At 40.9% G+C, this 19,860-nt stretch overlaps 1 protein-coding gene across 1 annotated transcript in view; it reads left to right on the top strand.

Annotated features, from left to right (window-relative positions):
- PLPP4 (phospholipid phosphatase 4) overlaps positions 1–13,428 on the top strand; it is a 50,637-nt gene extending 37,209 nt beyond the window's left edge. The window contains exons 6-8 of the mRNA XM_066190819.1: positions 5,517–5,687; positions 10,511–10,699; positions 11,975–13,428. Of these exons, the coding sequence (XP_066046916.1) occupies positions 5,517–5,687; positions 10,511–10,699; positions 11,975–11,985 (371 nt within the window). The 3' untranslated portion in view covers positions 11,986–13,428. The remainder of the gene's footprint in view (positions 1–5,516; positions 5,688–10,510; positions 10,700–11,974) is intronic.
- Positions 13,429–19,860: the final 6,432 nt, after the last annotated feature.

Below are 19,860 nucleotides of genomic sequence, written 5' to 3'. Positions count from 1 at the left end.
TTGAGCCTGTTTGAGGTTCAGGTTACATGTATACCTCAAAAAGATCTTCCTTTTTTTCTGAATAAATAAAAAAAAAATAGGTGTGTTTTTAATACAGGAATCCTGATAGTGTAAAACAGTGGTTCCTCACTGGATTTATCCTACCTGGCCAACATGTTCTATGAATTTGTTTGACACAAAGGGTGTAGGGTCACTGTGGGGTTTGGGTTGGAAGAGACCTTAAAGATCATCCAGTTCCACCCCGTGCCATGGACAGGAACACCTCCCACTGTCCCAGGTTACCCTAGAACCTTCTCTTCTCCATGCTGAGCAACTCAGTCATTTAGCACTTTTAAAGTTTATATTTTCTCCCTTTTCTTTGCGTGTTTAAAGGTATTAATCCCAAATCTACTGTGTACTCCAGAACGCAGAGCAACTTGTTTTGCCCTCTTCAAATAACAAACCTCTAGACTGAATTGGGAATGAAGATGCCCAATTGTCCAGTCCCTGGTTTTCCCAAGAGAGTTATTCAGAAGTCTCTCTCAAGAGAGTTTCTGGCAAGTTTGGAGCCCACTGGATTCAGTGACAGTACAATGCTGCTGTGCAGCCACTTTCTCCTTGCTGTCCTGGTTCACTTTGAAAGTGGGGGTGAAAAAGGCTCAAAGTCATTTGCCTTCCCCCTGTCCAAACTCCTGTACATAAAACCCCAATGAAAAGTTCCTCTTGCAGGTGGTGGGTAGATCAGGCTTCATTGCTTTGCATCTTGCAGTGTTTCAGGAATAAATAACATTTTCCTATTCCTGCTGTGTGTCACACCATGAAAAAAGAAGCAGTGATTTTCTGTACAACCCTTGCTGCTCAGGCTGGGCATAGTCCTGGCGTTTTCTTAGTCCCTTTTTGAAGGATTTAGGGGGATTATTTGCACTACTAAAACTGGCGTATTCCAGTGAACTCCTTGACACTGCTGACTATGAGTTTGACAGAAGCATTCTGATCCTCCACTGTGAAAAATTTCTATCCATGGAGATACTTTTCAGCCTGACGCTGTCGTACACTACAACGACACAAAGACTCCGACTTCAGAAGGCTGAAAATGACTCTTTTATTCTTGGGATGTATCTCCCTTATATACTATTCTACACAGACCAGTTCGATTGGTGAAACAAAGACAAACCTCTTCAATCACCTTGATCATACCAGAGGGACATCAGGAAGAAGTCCCTCCCAGGGAAAAAATGTAAACAAATTTACAGTTACCAAAACATGTCTCTTGTTTACAGAAAATTTCCTTGGAAAGGAATTTCAGAAAACCGAAACATCTCAGGCATGGAACCAGGGCTACGCAGCCTGTCTTCTAACTGTATTTTACATGCTAATCTGTATGCTTGGGCCAATTTCCTTCAAACAAGTTTTAAATTACGTTCACATCCCTGAATGAATGATGCAAATGCTTGGCATGGTGAATGGAATGCCAAGAGGTTGAGCAGGGTGTGATCCTTATCCAGAATGCTGCTGATGGTATAATTACAGCAAAGCAGGAAAGCAAGAAGTTACCCTGACCCGTTGGTTGGAACTTGATATCTCCCAGTGCTGACCTGGAAAAGAAAAAATTGCTCTTGGTAGGGATTATTTGTTGTTAAATACCTCATAAATGCCCACATGGCCATAATTGGTGTTAGAGCTGAAGAGACAGTGATCTAAGGCTTGTGCTTAGTTACTGTGCTTGAAAAGAGAAATTATTAAAAGTAATTCCAGGATGTGAGCTGGTTTAATCTTCTCTTTGCTATGTTCTCAGAGAAGGAGATTTTTTTCTGATTTTTTTCAAGGTTTCTACCCACAGAAATAGAAAAGTAGGCTGTGGAACAGTTTTGCTTTTAGGACTTGTTGTAAAAGGTGTCATGAACTGAACAAATCAAAACTTAGTTCTCATTTTTTGGTGGCAATGAGATGCATCCTGAGGCCACCTTAGGAATTTCAGGTGAGATGAGGTATCTGGAAAGATACATTAAAAAAATGTCACCAAAAAACCCCAAAAAAGTTCATAAGAATTCACTGTGACAGTGTTGCAAAAACAATCTAATGACAAATGCTCTTGCTTTTCAGATAATAAAAGTCTATTTTTGTTCTAACATGTCTCTGTCTCCAGCATCTCTTTTTTATTTCCCAAGTCCCTGCATACATTTGTATTTTGTGATGTGCTTTTCATGTTGCTTCTGCTGAACTGTCTCTGTGAAAAGAAATTAATAAAGCTAAGCCAAAGGGAAGGTGATTGACTGTCCCACTTGGAAAAAATAATTTAAAAAATATTTTGTGATAATAAGCTCTTAACATTCTTTGGGAATTGTACTTCTATAAAATGCTCTTTGAATTGAATTCCAGCATTAAAATGTATGCACTCATTTGGTATCATACTTTTTCCTTCAAGAAAGATAAACATTTCAGTCTTTGAACAGTGTGAGGCTGAAAATATTCAGCAGTAGCCCTAGCTGCTGGAATTCCTCAGTAGGCTGCTAAGCAATTCCACTGATGAATAGTCTGTGTTTGCACTTGGGAAATGTACAGTAATCACTGCAGAAATAAAGCATTGCAGACAAAGGGATGGATCCTTTTTATCCACTTTTATCTGGTGCTAACAAAGGCCATTCGGATGGTTGTTTTGTAATTTGATGTCACTTAAGCAAGTTGAGGGGTTTTCTTTAGTTCAAAAACTGCTTAATGTAAAAAAGTCATTTGTTGTGTGCTTAGCAAAGCATCCATTAAAACTTGAGAGGCTGAAGATCCTCCTGGGGTAGTTTAAATTTCCGAGAAACACTCACAAAAGCAATTACATTTTTAAATGAATAATTTATTTGGGGTGCTTTAGATCAGATTCTTGTTTACAGTTTCTCACCTTATGCATTTCAGCGTGGTAATTGGTTTGGTCTGTACACAGAGGTTTTTCAACTCACCTAAATCCCCTGTCTGGAGGGAATCAGGTGTCAGGATGGGATCTGCGGTGTCTCCAGGTGTTGTCATCCTCCTTATTTGTGTGAACTCAGATTTTTTTTTTTTTTTAAAGAGCATCATAGAAACAAACTGAACAGTTGAGTCTAATGTATTTTTATTTATTCAAACAATGATAATGCATTTTAAAGCAATTTAACAAGCCATGACAGAACCTGTGGTTTGTCTCATGAGAGTTTTTCCTTAGTTCAGCAAATTGTGGCTCAAATCAGGACTTTGATTTGAGTTAGCTACACCAATTGTAAAAAATATCTCATTTCCTCATTCCTTTCTCCTCTTACAATATTTAAAATCAATTAAATATTTGTGTCTGGAATTTGAATCAACATGTTTATTGTGTTGACTGTGTTTTAAACTAAATCAGACTGATTATCTTCTATTTATTTACATCAATGTCTCCAAAAGGGGCTGGTTGGTATTTTATATTGCTTTTCCCTTCTTTATATAAAGAGAGTTGGATTTATTTTCTGAAAGAAGGCATCTTAGAAGCTTTTTTGTATTGCTTTGCTGAATCTTTGGGATCTGTCTTCTTAGTAATTTTTACTAGGACAGTAGGCAGGGTGTAACCCTTCAGGGCATGTGTGTATTTGCAATTTCTTCATGATGCTGTGATGTATTGACTCCAGCTGGTGCAGGAAAAAGTGCTCAAATATATTCTAGTGATGGACCAATTCTTCAGTGTAAATATCACCTTTAGGCCAAGGATTCTCAAAGAGTGAATTGTTTTTCTTAATGTTCTTGACTGACATCTTCAAAATAGAGCCATCAGGCAAAGTCGCCCACATGGGGTGCACAGCAATTGAGTTGTCTTGAATTCTGCAGTTACTTTTATAATGGATATTTCACATCCCAGAGCATTTTGCTGTTAATTCCGTGGGTTTTGCTGCTGACTCTGCATGCACTGGGGCTGTTGGGTCAAGCAGCTCTTTCTGGATTTGCACTCTGCAAAAAGGGTGAGGGATGTCAATCTGAAATTCTGCAGTGTAAGGCTTCTCTGCACACTGTTAGTTCTACACCCACAACATTAGTATTACATATTAATATATTATTAGAGTATTATATATTTCTTTTCTTTCTTATGTTAGGTGTGGGTTCCCTCAGAGAGGAGTGTTTGTGACTCTCTCTTTTCTGCCTTTTTTAGTTTAGAGGAACACATCAGCCACCTAAGGCAAGATCTGCCTCTGTGTTTATTACAAATACAGATCCTGCTGAATTTCCATGTTCTTCATGAGCACCTCCTTCTGGAGATGTGGCAGACCCTGTAAAGAACCCCACAGATTTTGGTGGAATAGTCTTTTTAAAATATTGCCAAATTCTCTCTAAAGCCCTTTCAGCTAAATCTGCTGCTGCTGTGCACCACGCTGACAATTGCTGGTAAAATTGCCTGGTAAATGGTAGTAATCCTAAATATGAGTCTGTGTGAACTGAACACCTACTTTAGAGTTTGGACAATATTCCTTTAAGTCCTCTTAAATTGCTGGGCAGTTTAGATTGCCTGAAAATGAAACCACAAAGCAATTGATTCTTCTGCCTGGGAGTACTGCCTCCAGATTTCAGTTCACCTAAAAAATAATAACCTGAGGTGAAAAATAGAATACAAGAGAAAGGTATCTTTGGAGTGGGAAAGTTTTTTTCCTTCAGGATTGCATTTGATATTGCAAATCCAAGACAGATTTCATTTTGATCACTCCATTTACTTATCTGGAAGATAAAATGATACAAACAAGTCCTTTCCTTGTCCAGTGTCTCTCTGGAAGGTGTAAGAGCTGCAGCAGGAGAGAAGTTCAGTGCAGAAATTTGGTGCCTGAGTTCTCTCATGACTGCCACTTGTGCATGTTCTATAGAATCTGGGTAATGGAACCTAAAAATCTCATTTAAATGTAATTCAATTACAGTGCAAACTGTCTGAATCCTTTTCTGCTTTGAACCTTAACGTTTTAGAATAGGTCTAAAATCAGGAAAGATGTGCTGAAGGTTGAAGCATGGGAAAGCTTTTGTGACTCCTGTTAAAAATTTGCTTAAATGTTGAATTTAGTGGCTGGTGTCTCCCTCAGAGGAAAAAGGTAAATTGCTGAAGGAAGAAAAAAATTAAATTTCTATGGGATAGGTGAATGTCTAGAGACAACACAGTGTTTGCAGACATGTCAGATTATGTGAGAGCTGAGTATATATATTAGGAAAAAAAATTGCTTCTGAGTGTTCTCTTGTGTGGTTGCTTGCATTGTTCCATAGGTAACACCACTGCTGTGGAGAATATATGTAAGTCATGGATCTTGTTGGAGAAGGTTTTTTCCCATTCACTTCCCCAAAAATGCGATTTTCCTAAAGTTTGCAAGGTCATGACTGCTTTAATAAAAAAAAAAAAACCAACAAAAAACCCCCAACAAAATAAAAACAAAAACAAAAACAAAACAAAAAAACCCCCAAAAAAACCAAACGAGCAAACAAACAAAAAAAACAACAAAAAACCCCACCCAACCAACCAACCCAGTGCCAATTACAGTTTACTGTAGTGATGTGCTCTGCTTTATCAGTTGCATTTTCAGGCCTTGGCTTCACCACCTTCTACCTGGCTGGGAAGCTGCACTGCTTCACGGAGAGCGGCCGGGGGAAGAGCTGGAGGCTCTGTGCAGCAATCCTGCCCCTCTACTGTGCCATGATGATCGCCCTGTCACGGATGTGCGACTACAAACATCACTGGCAAGGTGAGACAGAGGCATACCCCTTTCTCCTACACTTCTTTTTTCTTAATTAGCCATGTATTTCTTCGATTTTTGGGGTTTTTTTTTTTCAGCACATTGTGCGAGTTCAAACACGATGGTGTGCTATGGATTTTCCTTGCTCCTGGATTGATGCTGGGGTTTCCTAGCAAGGTTGAATTAGCTAGCACTGACCTTCAGAGCTTCAGGCCTCTGCCACAGCATCCTCTCCTCCCTCACAGCAGTCACTTTTGGAGTGCAGCACCCCGTCAGATCAGCTGCATCTGTCACTGTTGTCTCAGAGTCCTCCAAAATTCAGGTGTGAGATGTAACAGATGTAGAAGGCTGTGCTGTAGGAGGAAGTGTGTAATTTATCAATTATACACTCAGGTGTGACAATTCAGAAAACCCGGCCATCAGTTATTTCTTTTACCATTTCTTGACCCTCTTTATGGTCACCTTTGTAGCTTCCTTGCTTTACTCATGTCTTCTGCTAAGTAAACCAGCTTGTAATTACTTTTTTCCCCTATCTGTCCCTATATTCCTATAAGAAATTGCATGCATGTTATTTCTGATGCTGTTTTTCTGTGCTTTCTGTGATATTGCCAGTACTGTACTGCCGGACTTGTAAATTGAACTCCCCTCAAGGTCCTTGAGAGCTCCTTTCAATTACCTGAAATTTCAGTTTCACGCTGCTTACATGCTGTTTCCTGTTTGCCAGCACCGTGGTGGGTTGACCCTGGCTGGACACCAGGTCTGTCACTCCTCTTCCCAGCTGGAAGGGTGAGAGAAAATGCAGCGAGAGGTTCATGAGTTGAGATAAGTTGAGGAAGAGATCACTCAGCAGTTGCTGTCACAGTGCCTGGAGCAGTTCCTGCCCCTCCTTCCTCACTGACCTGGGTGGCAGCAGGGTTGTTTCTCTCACATGTTCTCACTCCTCTCTTCAGCTGCCATTGCAGTTGTCCAGATTTTTTTTTCCAGTTTTTAAAATCTGTTGTCCCAGAGATGCTCCCACATCCCTGCTGTGCTCAGCCAGCGACAGATCCATCCTGGAGCTGGCTGGTGTTGGCTCTGTTGCACGCGGAGAAGCTTCTTGCAGATTCTCACAGAAGCCACCCCTCAGCAGCTCCCTGTGCTACCAAATCCTGGCCTCAAATCCCAGTACAAAGGCACAGCATTCTGTTGGTTCCTGCACATAATTTCACAGAATTCACAGAATGTGTAGGTTGGAAGAGACCTTCAAGATCATCAAGTCCAACCCAGCCCTAACACCTCAACTAAACCATGGCACCAAGTGCCACATCCAGTCTTCGTTTTAAACACATCCAGGGATGGTGACTCCACCACCTCCCTGGGCAGACAATTCCAGTACTTTATCACCCTTTCTGTAAAAACCTTTTTCCTAATGTCCAGCCTGTATTTCCCTTGGTGCAGCTTGAGGCTGTGTCCTCTCCTTCTGTCAGCTGCTGCCTGGAGAAAGAGACCAACCCCACCTGACCACTGCCGCCTTTCAGAGAGTTGTGGAGAGTGACAAGGTCACCTCTGAGTCTCCTTTTCTCCAGGCTAAACAGCCCCAGCTCCCTCAGTCGTTCCTCACAGGGTTTGTGTTCCCAGCCCCTCACCAGCCTGGTTGCCTCCTCTGGACACGCTGAAGTGTCTCAACGTCCTTCCTAAACTGAGGGGCCAGAGCTGGACACAGCGCTCGAGGTGTGGCCTCACCAGTGCTGAGTACAGGGGAAGAATTTCAATTGATTGCTGCATTGCTCTGTCCCCCCGCCCTCCGAGCACCTTCTTGTCTTGCCCAGCAGCCAGAGCACCAGAACCAACTCTCAGCCATGCTTTCTGTCATCCTGCTGTGCTCCTGCTGGTCTCCTGCAGCTGCCTAATCACCAGCCATTGGCCTTGACATGTTCCCTGAGGAGCCTCCTGGTTTCCAGCAGAGCCTTGTCTTGTTTCAGGACTCATTACTCTCCTTCTCTCAGTGACACTGGGGCTGGAGAGAGCCTCCAGCACAAAACTGCTGAGTGCGAGGGGCTGCCTCACCAGACTGGCAGGAGGCACTGAAAACAGTCCACACTTGGCCTGAGCTCTCTGCTGGAGAGAAAAGGAGGAGCGTGAAGAAATGTGGAAGGGCGCAGGTTTACCCTGGAGTTTGGAACACGTGTTTGCAGTGTGTACTATCTCTTACCAGAATTATTTATGGACTGAGGTGTGTGCTGTGAGGCAGGGTATGATGGTGTGCGTTGTTCATGCTGGAGGAAAACTGCACCCCGGGGGTTGTGACTTGGCTCTTCACAGCTGCTCCTGTTCTGCCTTTGAATTTTAAGGAGATGGAGCTGCAAACTCATCTCTTCCGAAGAGCAGTGCTGGCAGACGTCATCCTGCAGGTGACCTCTGCTTTCCCCTGATGGAACTGTGCTCCCAAGGGAGAGACTTGTTCACTCTGGGCACAGCACAGAACCTCAGGCCTTGGCTTTTATGCTCAGCAGAGTTAGCTAATTGTGGTAAATTATTTATGGTGGCTTTGTGCTGGAGCCTTAACTGTGCTGTGGGAAATGAGAAGGGACCATTAGTTTTGAGTCCAAGACTTAGCAGAGTGCGGGTGAAAGATGGAGTGGAGTGTCCCTGCATTAAAAACCCATTGAGCGTGCTTACAACATCAGTATTATGAGAGCTTTATGAGCTCCCTTCAGTTTGGCCGGAGAGAGTGATATTCAAGGCTTCAGTGTTGCTATTAGTGAGTATTAGGATATTTCACTGAGAATCCTGATTTCCTGAATATATCAATTCCCAATATATAAGCTCCTGTACAGGCTTATAATTCTGAAAATATTAATTTACTCATGGAATAAGGGAGAAGTTTGTATGGAAAAAAGTGAAGTTAACTACAGAGAATGAAAGAATATTCTTTTTTCTTTTACAGACAAAGCGGGGGAAAAAGGAAAAAATAAAGAGAGGACAGTTATTCCTACCATGAAATTAAACAAAAGACAGAATAGGGTTTGTCTTTTTTTTTTTTTTTTCGAAAACAGGAGTTAAAATAGCTGTGTTTTTTGTTTATTACCCCCAGTCAAGTAAGGTCAGTAAGACAGAAACTTTTGGCATAAATCATGTAGTGAATTTCTATTACTGTGGCGCCCAAGCTGAGGTCCAGAGTTGCATAATTTGTGTAAAGGTTTTAAAAGAAATTATCTGGGCAAATTTTCAGCAAGCCTTAAAATCCCAGGGAACTTAAAGAGGACTTGAAAAGTCTGGTGTTTCTCCATGATTAAAAATAGTAATCATAGGCTTGACCTGATTGTTAAGCAAAAGAAAAAAAGCAGCTGGAACACTATTCAGTCAAAGTAGGATAATTTGAGAATTGCACCCAACAAAGGTTTATAGCAAATTAATCTTGTCGCAATAACTAAGTTTCTTACAAGTTGATTGATGCTGTGCAGTGAAAATTCTTGCCCTCAGTACTTTTAATACCATTATAGTTTGGTAGGAACAGGCTGATGAAATCAGTCAGCTTCCAGTGTGGGTAGGATAAGTTACTGTCTGCACACAATCACCTTTTAAATTCTGGTTTGAGCCCCTGTTACATTAATTTGTGATAGATTCATTATGTTCTTTTGTGTGGAGGAAGAGAACATAGGATTAGGAGGCATCTCCGGGGTCATTCCATGTAGTCCTGTTCCTCAAATGTGACTTACAGTTACATTTCTTATATTTATCCACCTCAGTAATAAATTTTTCAGATTTTCTTGCCTTTTCTTGCCCTAGCCATTCTTGCTAAAAAGCATCTCACTCCTCTGATGATTACAAACTATTACGCATTGAAAACTGAACGACATGTTTGCTGTAATAAAAATCACACTGAGAAACCAGAGTATTTAATCTGTATTTAAGGACTTTAGGCAAAAATAACTTGTATTGACTTACCCTTCTTTGCCAGTAAACTCAGTGATTCACCATTTTCATTACACTCGGGTTTTTGAAATTGAAAGAATGGAAACACAGGTATACAGAGCTGATGTGGGGCTGAATCAGTCTTGTTAAAATAAAATGTGTTATCAGCTCATATTTTAACCAGTGCCTTTTGCCTCACTTCATTATTCTTTGTGTTAAATCTGAGGCTTTCACAGAGCGTGTATTTTCAGTGAAATATTTCTCTCGTTGATTGTAAATGAAACACAAGGTGAGGTGAGTATTTTAGTAAGAGGCAGAGCCAGAAACAGAAGGAATCCTCCATAGAAAATTTAAAATTGCCTGTGTGTGAGAACTGAAAATATCTCATCCAATAGACTTTTTTTATCTTTATTTTCTGATAGGAATATGGGGTAGTAAAAAAACATCAAAGAAAGATATTCAAAAGGTATTATATCAGTTAACAGGCATGCTTAGTCTTTGACGTTTGAGGTGCTTTTGGTAAGAATTCATCCAGCTTGAAATTGTTCTTGGCAGTCTGCTTTTGTAAGTGGGAGAAGATCCATGGGTTGCCGACCCACAAATGGTCAGCTGTGATCTGGAACATCAGGAGTGTTTGATACCCCATGGAGGTTGTTCTATTCCTAGTGTTTATCTCCCAAAACTTAGCCAACCATCTACAATCTGGGTGTTCACAATATTACACAAGCCCCCCAAGGACTGATATTATGTGTCTGGTGTGATTGTGGTATTTGTGATATTTATTGTGGTTCCAAATTCTTGAGGAAAATTCAGAATTCACATTTTCTGTGTTAAACACTTTCACGTCAACCAAATGTCTTTTATTTGCAATTGTCACTGCTGGCTGCTCTTTCCCTGGTAACGTGCTTCTGGTTTTGTTCCTTTTTTTTTCCCTCCAGATGCTTTCGTTGGAGGGATCATTGGCCTCATTTTTGCTTATATTTGCTACAGACAGCACTACCCTCCTCTGGGTAATACAGCCTGTCACAAATCTTACGTCAGCCTGCTGGATCAGAACTCAGTGAAGAAGGAAGAGAGACCTACAGCAGACAATGCTACTGGGCTGCCTCTGGAGGGAATAACTGAAGGTCCCGTATGACTTTGAGAAATGTGCAGAATGAACTTTTAGCCTTCTCACATTTCCTCCAAACTGGTCTCTTAACAGTGGTTCTTACTGTACATTTTTTTCTTTGGTTTCTTTCCTTTTTATAAAGGGAATTTAAATATTTTATTTTTAATGCCATGATACCATCATACTTTTAAAGTTAAATTTTCAGTTCATACTGACTTGCTGAATTATCTGTTTTCAGTCTACTGCAAACAGGTAGAACTACTCGAGGGAAGGGGAGAGAACATTATTAAACTCGTGCGGGGAATGGTTAAGAGAGTGATTTTGAGATGTGGTTGAGCATATACTAGATCTGGAAACAGATTTTCTGAAGTACTGAATATCTTCTACAAAGTTCTGGTCATCTTCAGCACTCATTGATTTCGATGGGTGGCGAGTACACAGAGCACTTTTCATCAGGTGTTCAACATCTGTAATTTGATAATTTAGGGCATCATCCTTGCGTTTATCTTGCTGCCTTCTGACATGTCAAGTTTTGCCAAGGTCATTCTGAGCTACTAATGACTAAGAAGGCGAAAGGTGTGGATGGTGAAGTGCTTGTAAGAGCCAAGCCTTGCGCATTAGTAGTTCCACAGGATGATTCTCACGTTCAAGAAATTCCATGCTGTTAAAATTACCTACTAAGAGCAACATCCAGGATGGATTAGAAACCTGGTATTGCATCATCAGCAATTTTTTGAGAAGTCTTGCAGTATTTACCGTCAAAACAAATCGAAAGGAAAGAACACCCATTGCATTTAACAAGCTGAAGTCTTTCAAACAGATGTTTAAAACCCCCTAAAACTGGGAGGATAAAGAAACACAAAGTTTTCTGTGGATCTCGGTGTGCCATGTTCATTCTTGTGTAGTGACTCACTGCAGCATTGGTGATCTGAGGAAATGCAAAGATTCTCATTCGTGACTTTGGGCACACAACCACGAATGCTTGTGGTGGTTTTCCAGCACTGTAACACATCCAGAGGAAGGCTGGCGACAGTTTTCCACCTATCCCATCCCACATTTTCGGCTCACCATGCTCTTGGGCATGGTGCTTGCCAAGGTACCTGAATTGTAACTCACCTGAATCAAACCACTGTTGGTGTGGAGGAGGTTGATGGGTGTGTGACGTAAGTTAATTTATTATCAGTGGGATTCTGTTTGTTGCGTATGCACTATGCAGTATACATCACATTCCTGTGAGATGATGTACCTTTGGGATGGCAGAATGTCAGATTCCAGGTTTTTCTCTCCTTAGGTATCCTGTGAAAAAATGCAGGCAAAATATTCCAGCCCACACCCTGGCAGTTGAACATTTCTTGGAGCAATCAAGATAATGTTGATCAACGACCACAATTACGGTGCTTCAGACTGGAGGAGACTGCTGCCATGATTATAATTTCTGTGTTCCTGTTGGAATATGCATCGGCCTCGTAGACAGTTTGTGATTCAAACAGCTCAGTGTCTTTATGTAAGGCTTGTCATTTACTTTCCTCAAAGCTAAGCTTTGTAGATTTTTTTTTTCTTTTTGGAGAAGAGCTGCTTCCTGATTGGCAACACTTGAATTTTTATAAAAAGCAAGTAAATTAGGGTCCCATTAAAACTAAGCCTAATAACTGTGTACAAGAGGATGCAACCTTACTGTGTATAAACTTAAATGGTATTTGGAAATGGCTATAAATACCCTCTAAATGTAAGTGACATTAAGGAACAGAATGTAACAGGAGTGAACCCGGGAGGTTCTGTAGAAATCAGGCCTTGCAAAGCTGGTACAGTTTAACTGTGTCAGAGGGAGGATGTCTCACTTACAGAATTCTGAGCTCTACAGCAGAGGCAGTTGAACTTAGCTGTGGTTTTCCTGGTGAATATACAGTAATTCACAATGCCAGCAGCAGCAAAGCAAAATTGTTTGGCATTTGCACTGGATTTGACAGAACACTCCTCTGGCGTGGTTGAGATCTTATTCTAGAAATCCACAGAGTTCAATGGAGATTTAATCTTCCTACAAAGTTTTTAAACCATCCTACAGAATTCTGTAACAAATATAGTTTTCTATTACTCCATGTGGGAGGATTACTGAAAGCCCCAGAGTCAGGGTAAGGCTTAGCCATTAGCTCTTTCTTTCAGCAGGAACCCTAGTCTTCCAGGTTATATGCAAATGTTTAAAAAAAAAAATCTTCAATCAAAATTAGAAGTTTAATACTGATGCATAGAGCATTTTGCATGTTTTTATATAGATCTGGCTTATTCTGAAAATGGAGTGGGGCCTTCTAAGTGTGCTGTACACATTCTCAGTATTTTAATGGCTTTTGGTACAGACAAGCTGTCTTTGGGATGAGGAAAAGCTCATACAGCCCTCAAGTGAGTAGTGGCTGTTGAAGGATTGGGACATGGAGTGTAATACAGCATAAAACCTGAAATTGCAAGAGTAATTGGTGACCTCGGAAAAGCAGCAAAGAATAACACATTTTAATGGGAATAATTAAATCTAGAGTCATGAAGTAGACAATGTAAAAGGTTTGATTAAAAGGCAATTAAAATTATGAAAGACTTAATGGAATGAAACTTGTGGAGGGATCTGTAGGTGCCACAATCACCAGTGCAAAGTCAGCGTAGGGAAGGCATTTTTGTGGATCAATGTATTTTAATCTCATGCTTTCTCAGTGTGAAGGACATGTAATGTTGTAATGCACCAATAAAACAACACATGAATGTGGGTTTGTACATCTGCGTGTTATCATTTTTTTGAGAAAAATATAATTTAGCAAGTGGTTTTCATTAATAAATCACGTTGAGCATCACACACACACACACACAAAAAAGCCCTAAAGAAACAGTGGTACTGATAAACAATTATTACTGATGCTATTAAAATGGAACAGCCTCCCACCTTTAACCAAAATAATGTTCTTCAGCTTTCCTCCAGGCAAAGGTTCAGTGTTAGTCTGCAAGGCTGAAATTCTGTCATTGTTACCCAGCTAAAACACAACGGGTCCCTTTCCCTGGTCCCGTTCCATATCCCAAATAACACTGCAAGTGCCATATTTAACAACAAATGTGCTTAGACTAGAACAGGAGAACAATATGGAATCAAACACAGCAGGGTTATCCTGAAACCATGAGACTGGGAACCAGCAAAACGTCCCCACAGTGAATGCAAATCTCAGGCATTGGGTTAGGAATAGAGTGTTTGTGCTGATTCAGTCAGATTTTGTTGCTTTTTCTAATTTGGCTCTCTATTTTTTCTTCCCTGTGCATAGAACAAAAAAATTATATTTAATGTGAAAAGAGAACCTCATTTTCCTTCTTCCTAGACATGGCAAAAAATACTTTGCTGTGGACTGGGGGGGAGGGAGGGGTGCAACACCCAAACCTATGAAAAAGCCATATTTTTGTTTTGTAGTACTAAAATTCTAATGACCTTGGGAGAGCTGCTCTGGATCACTGAGCGCATCTCATCCTGTACGTGGAATAAAGCCTTCACATGGATTTTCCTCACAATCTTAAATTTTTTGTCTTAAAATTGCTAAGCAGGACCATGTTGTTGGACAGTTAGGAGGAGCACCCACAGGCATTATGTGAAATCAAATTTCTTATTACTCTTACCCATCTTTACAAGATACAGAGTCTCACCTGCTATCTCAGAGTACACTCCATACTTGTCTGATAAGCAGAATGCTTACATTGCTGTCCTAAGAGGCTAAAACTAAATTAGAAGTTTCCACTAGGATGCACCCAGTTTAATTCAGTTTATTATATAGAGTACTCCTGTTCTACAGGTGTGCAAATTACTCCCTGCTCAGGAACTTGCTCTGAAGAGAGAAGAAACATTATCATTTTGCCATTAAATTAAAATCTGCTCAACATGTATTAAATTAAAATGACAAGACTGGGTGGGTAACTCCTGATGCGCTGAATTAACTGATATTCTTTTTGCAGATGCTACAGGATTTTTGCTTTAACTTGCAGAAATAACCAAAAAAAAAAATAAAAATCAGCATTCACACTGGTCCAGACTTTGGACCTTGTTTGAACCCAGATAACTGTAATAAAAACACCTGAGCTGCAACAGATGTATGCTGAAATTACAGAAGTGAATACCTGTCTATTATTCTTTTCTGGGAAAAAAAAAAATCTTTCAAAGGGAAAAGCAGGAGGCATTTGGGATAACCCACATTAGGTAGTCTGAGTAGCAAGGTAGGAATGGGGCGTGAAATAGAAAATCCTCAGCCAGTACTTTGCCTTGGTAAAAACAAGGGAGTGATGCATTCAGCCAGTTCAGGAGGACTGCAGAAAGTCAAGCATGAAACACGATTGAAGCAGCGCCATAAACCTTAAACCTTTGGAGCGAGTCTCTTTGTTAGTTTGCCAAAAAAGCTCTTAATTTCACTGGGCAGATTTGCAGCAGCCATGCATTATTCTGCCAAGCTACTGGATTTTAACGTGGTCTGAAACAAGTTTATTTCTAGGAGTAGATGGGGCCAGGCACAAGGACAGTCTGTTTTTTATTCCAGTAATTATCTATGGCTTGCTTTTATTTGGCCTTTTGTTCACAAATATAATTGTACTTTTTAATTACAACCCAAATCTCTGTGTTGTCTGAGCTCCTTTGGATCCCTGGTTCTTTCCATTTGCAGAGCAGCCTTTCTTCCTCTCTCCTGGTGATAAGAAGGGGAAGAGAATTGATGGTGACATGCACACACCTTCTGGATGGTGTCTGTCTTCCTTTCTTTTCATCTGAATTTGATTTTCCATATCTAATTAGTGCATTATATACAAGCAACATGCACCCACAACACAGTGCAGCTCTACAAAGGACCAGATGTCATTGCAGAATTGCCCAGCTGAATCCAGACAAGCTCTTAGGAGAGCTCAGGTTGCCATTGTCCAATACACAGAACTTCTCCCTTTTTAAGCCAAAGGGCATTTTAAAGAATTTTAAGGCTTTTACAGTTCTTAGTGTTGCAGCGAGAAGAGGTGGTCAGTAAAGGGAAGTTTCCAAACGCACTTTCACTCTCGAATTCAGGTGAATTTTACCCCTGATTCACAGCTGGAGCCAAAGCAGATCTCTGTTCTTCCCATTTCTCAGGTTACAGGCTCAGCAAACTCACACCTGATGTGGGAGATGCGTGAGGGACTGGTGAGTCCCCTGCCACACCTCTGGTTTGGAGAAAACAATTCCAAACATTCTGGTCAGCATCACTCTCGAAGTGACCTGACACCATTCAGATTAAGAGAGAAGAGCTGCTAATTGAGATCCAAGCCCATCACATAATTGCTGGAAGAGATCTAAGCCAGGAGAAGTTTGATTTATTAGTTCCAGCAGGTTTTCCCAGTGCCCCTTGCTGGACACACTGGGCAGGTGGCTCTGAAGGCTCCCAAGGGTCAGATTATTGTTAAAAGTCTCCTTGAGCTTTTTATTAATTTTTTTGTGTGTGTGTCAGGGTTATTAGGAGAAGAGTCCCCACTCTATTGAGGGTGGTATTTACAAATCATTTCTTGCTACTTGGCAGACTGTTGAAAAATATCTCCTTTACCAGGCAGACTTAATACAGAATTCTGTTGTGTCAGTCTGTATTCTGTTCACATCACCCCTTATCAGCATTACAGAGCATTTGTGAATACAAAAACCCATTTCATCTTCATCCCCAGTCCAACAGATTGAAGCCACAATGCAAGTTTCAGATGTGGGCTCCTGCTGAAACCAATATAACACCGTACAAAAGGAAGGGGAAAAGAACATTACAGCAGTGTCACAATGTCACTCTAATCTGAGAGGTGTAAACTCGTCTAGGGAGTGAATGTGATGGAATTCATATCTGCAGCATTGTTCAACAAAGATAAGGCAACTCAAACATCCTGTGGATCACTGAGTGTGGAAAAGACTGGAGCTGGCTTCTTCAAACAAGTCATTGCACGGAGTAAAGGGATAGAGATCATATTTCTGAGGCTTGTTTGGGAAACAGGAATTCCCTTTCATAAAGGTCGGGAAATATTTTTAATTTCACGTGTAAACAAAACTCATCATGATAAGAATGTGCTAATGGAAAAAACATAATCTCTTGTTACATCTCAGTATATAAAGACTGTGGGAGAATAATTTTCACCCTTGCTATTTGAGGCTTCCAACCTCCTCACATCAGAAAGTGCCCAGAGTAACAGGGTTATTCTTGAGTGGGTGACTTGTTCCTTCCTAATTTGCTCCTTCCCTAATTCCATTATGGTGTGAATAATCTCCCTTGGAATTTCAGCGCAACACTAATGCTTCTGTGAATTCTCCTGATGGGAAAATAGTTTCATTTCCATTTTTGACCAGTTTATTTTCAGCATCAGCTGTAGTCTCCTCTTTTGAAATACTGAAATAAAACTCCTGTGCTACTGACCCCAAAAGGGGCAAGCGCAGCTGATCTCAGTATTCGGTTCAGGCTAATGGGGAATGAGGGTTGTCACAGAAAAACCCAACTCCTGCAGCAGTATTTGGAGGAAGAGCTGGCAGGAGAGGCACAGAGGGCTGGTGGATGGGGCAGGAAGAGGTGCCACAGAAATTCTTTATCAGTAAGTGGATTTATGTTTTCCATGAGGGGATGAAAGCAACCTCTGCTGTATTTGGGATTTCCCAAAGGAAATGGAAATAGATCAGTTGTGAGCGCATTCCAGTTGAGAATTTGTGAAGTTTAAGCACTGCATGGTTTAACGTGGAGAGACTGTGGGGCAGCTTATGTGCTGTGGGTGAAGGGGGGAGCAGAAATATTGACCTTGTTTCTGTATGGCCCTTACTTTGTTGGACGTTTCTGCAGCAGGGGGAAGGAGAATTATCACCTAAGAAACTTTTTCATCCCTTTTTTTTTCTTCTAACCAATGTTTGTGTTCTCTTATCTGACATTAAAAAAGGCTGGCTTTTAACTCTAGGTGTACTGGCTAATAACCAATCAATATTATAAATCTCTCCCAGCCTTACTTTTATCAAATGATTATACTGAAGAAGCCAACTGGGTTTTTGAACATGTATTTATTTAATAATTACAGTATTTAATACTTTTTTTTCCCAGGATTTAGAAAGAACTATTATGCAAGTAAATACATGTTTTGCCATAATGCTGTCCTTGCAAACATAAAGAGGAAAAGTTACACTACTTCCTCTGCCATCTTTCTGTAAAAGTGCAGTGGTGAGAGCATGGTTAAATGAGTTTAATGGCACTGGTAATGGCTATGCAATAAGAAGCATTTATAAAGCCGTAAATGAAGCCATGAAGAAAGGTGCTTACAAGGTAAATCATAGCAAGACTCCCTTGTTATGTTGTGATAATGCAGTAAATAGCCAGAGTCAGTGCAACCATTAATATTACTGCTCAGAATTTTACGTGAGCTGTAACCCCCTCCAAAGCTGGGGGAATAAATCCTGCATGAGGGGCTGTGAGTTTGCTTTCCTCTGCTCTGCCTTTGCTGATATTCACCCAGGTACATCAGCATCGTGCAGAATTTGTTTAAACACCAGAACTAACAGGTGCAGTAGGATCTAAAACCATCCCATGACATGAATTTCAATGGCTTTGCTGAGAGAGAGTGGGACAAAAATACATCTTGTTGTCAGCTGAAGTAGACTAAAAGCTTTTCTGTCACTTCCCCGTCCGGGTGAATTTTCACTTAGTTTCAAAGGGAGAAAAGAGGTGTAATTGACTCTCTGGGTTTGTTAAAGGAATAAAGGTTAGGTTCAAAGGGGGCAGCTAATCACACAATGCTCAGGGAAGTAGAGACATTCACAGACACTTTTCTCTTCTATCCCTGCCCTCAGTGTAGCATAACAACTCATATTTTATGGTCCGGTAATGTGCTTTCAGGAAACACACCGTGCTTTTCTTCAGGCTAAATTATGTTTGGTTTTTTATGTTTTGTCATTTCTAAACCCTTGCATTAGTGCCCCCAGCAACTTTCGTGAGCTAGGGCTGTGACACAGGAAAAAAGTCTAGAAGCCGAGCTTTCAGGTGTGAGGCTTTTTAAAACGGTCTCTCAGTATCTGTAGTGTGCAGCGACTGCTCTCTGTTATTAAACAGTGATCCCCCAAGGTGATTATTTGAGCGAGTGAGATTCCCCTGCAAAGCTCTCACTATTTTAAACGATGGTTTCTGTTTGGCTTTCGGCAGTGCAGGGCACAGCTGAGCAGTTCAGGTTCTATCCAGAGAGGCTGGAACTGGCTCATGTGAGCAGGGGCTGAGCCAGGTTTCCATCAACATCAGGCCCTTCAATGAGGTTTCGGGGGTTTTTTTATAGCCAACAGACAACTCTGTACTTCAACTTCTCTAGAGGAAGTTTTAAACCTACAGCTGCAAGTGAATCCCTGATTAGGACAAATGCAGATACCTGCCTACAAACCTGCCAGTGAAAAGTTTATATTGAAATTAATGTGGTGATTAGGAGAAAGGACTTTGATCGCTGCTGAAATCAGTGGAGGCCAAATCAAGTTTGGGGATCCTGGCATTAATACTGTGCATTGTTTTCTGTGAATTTGTCTGTGGGAAGATGAGCTGGCAGGCATGACAGAGCTCCTAAAAACCTCATCATAAACTCAAAATAGCTCTTTGCATGAGATAAACTCGCCTGAAGTCCGAAAGTGGGTCAGTCAAATTGTTCCATTTCAACAAATCTTAATGTCAATTATTCAAACTGGTACTCGAGGTCTAATATAGGCTCTTACTCTTTCCTGCTGCCCAGTGAATGCAGGTGGGGGAAAGATGTTCATCTGGGTTGAACACGGCTTGAATCACATTTACTACCTATGGGGGTTATTTTTTCTGATTTTATTGATAAAAACCCTGATACCATCCAAAGGACATGAAAGAGCTTGAGGGATGAAAGCAGCTCTCATCTTTCCTTCCACTCTCCTGGCATTAAACTCCAACAGGCAGGAGCTAGTTTTTGGTTTGTTCTTTTCTCAATTATTTGTTCAAATGAGTCCAGTGAAAACGCCTTCCTCTTTCACATGGTGCATTCTAAGGAAAATATTTGTGCCATGCTGGATGTGTGGCAGTATTTCACACAATGTTTGCATGAATATCATCAGCTTAGAGAGAATTTATTTGCACTGAGCATTACAGAGCTAACCCTGGGGTAGCCTGGGCATTCAGGGAAGTACACCCCATCCCTTGG

The sequence above is a fragment of the Chamaea fasciata genome, unplaced genomic scaffold, assembly GCF_029207755.1.
Source record: "Chamaea fasciata isolate MVZ Bird 193981 ecotype frontalis unplaced genomic scaffold, bChaFas1.0.hap1 SCAF_9, whole genome shotgun sequence".
NCBI classification, from domain to species: Eukaryota; Metazoa; Chordata; class Aves; order Passeriformes; family Sylviidae; genus Chamaea; species Chamaea fasciata.
This window is presented reverse-complemented; position numbering and strand designations above follow the sequence as displayed.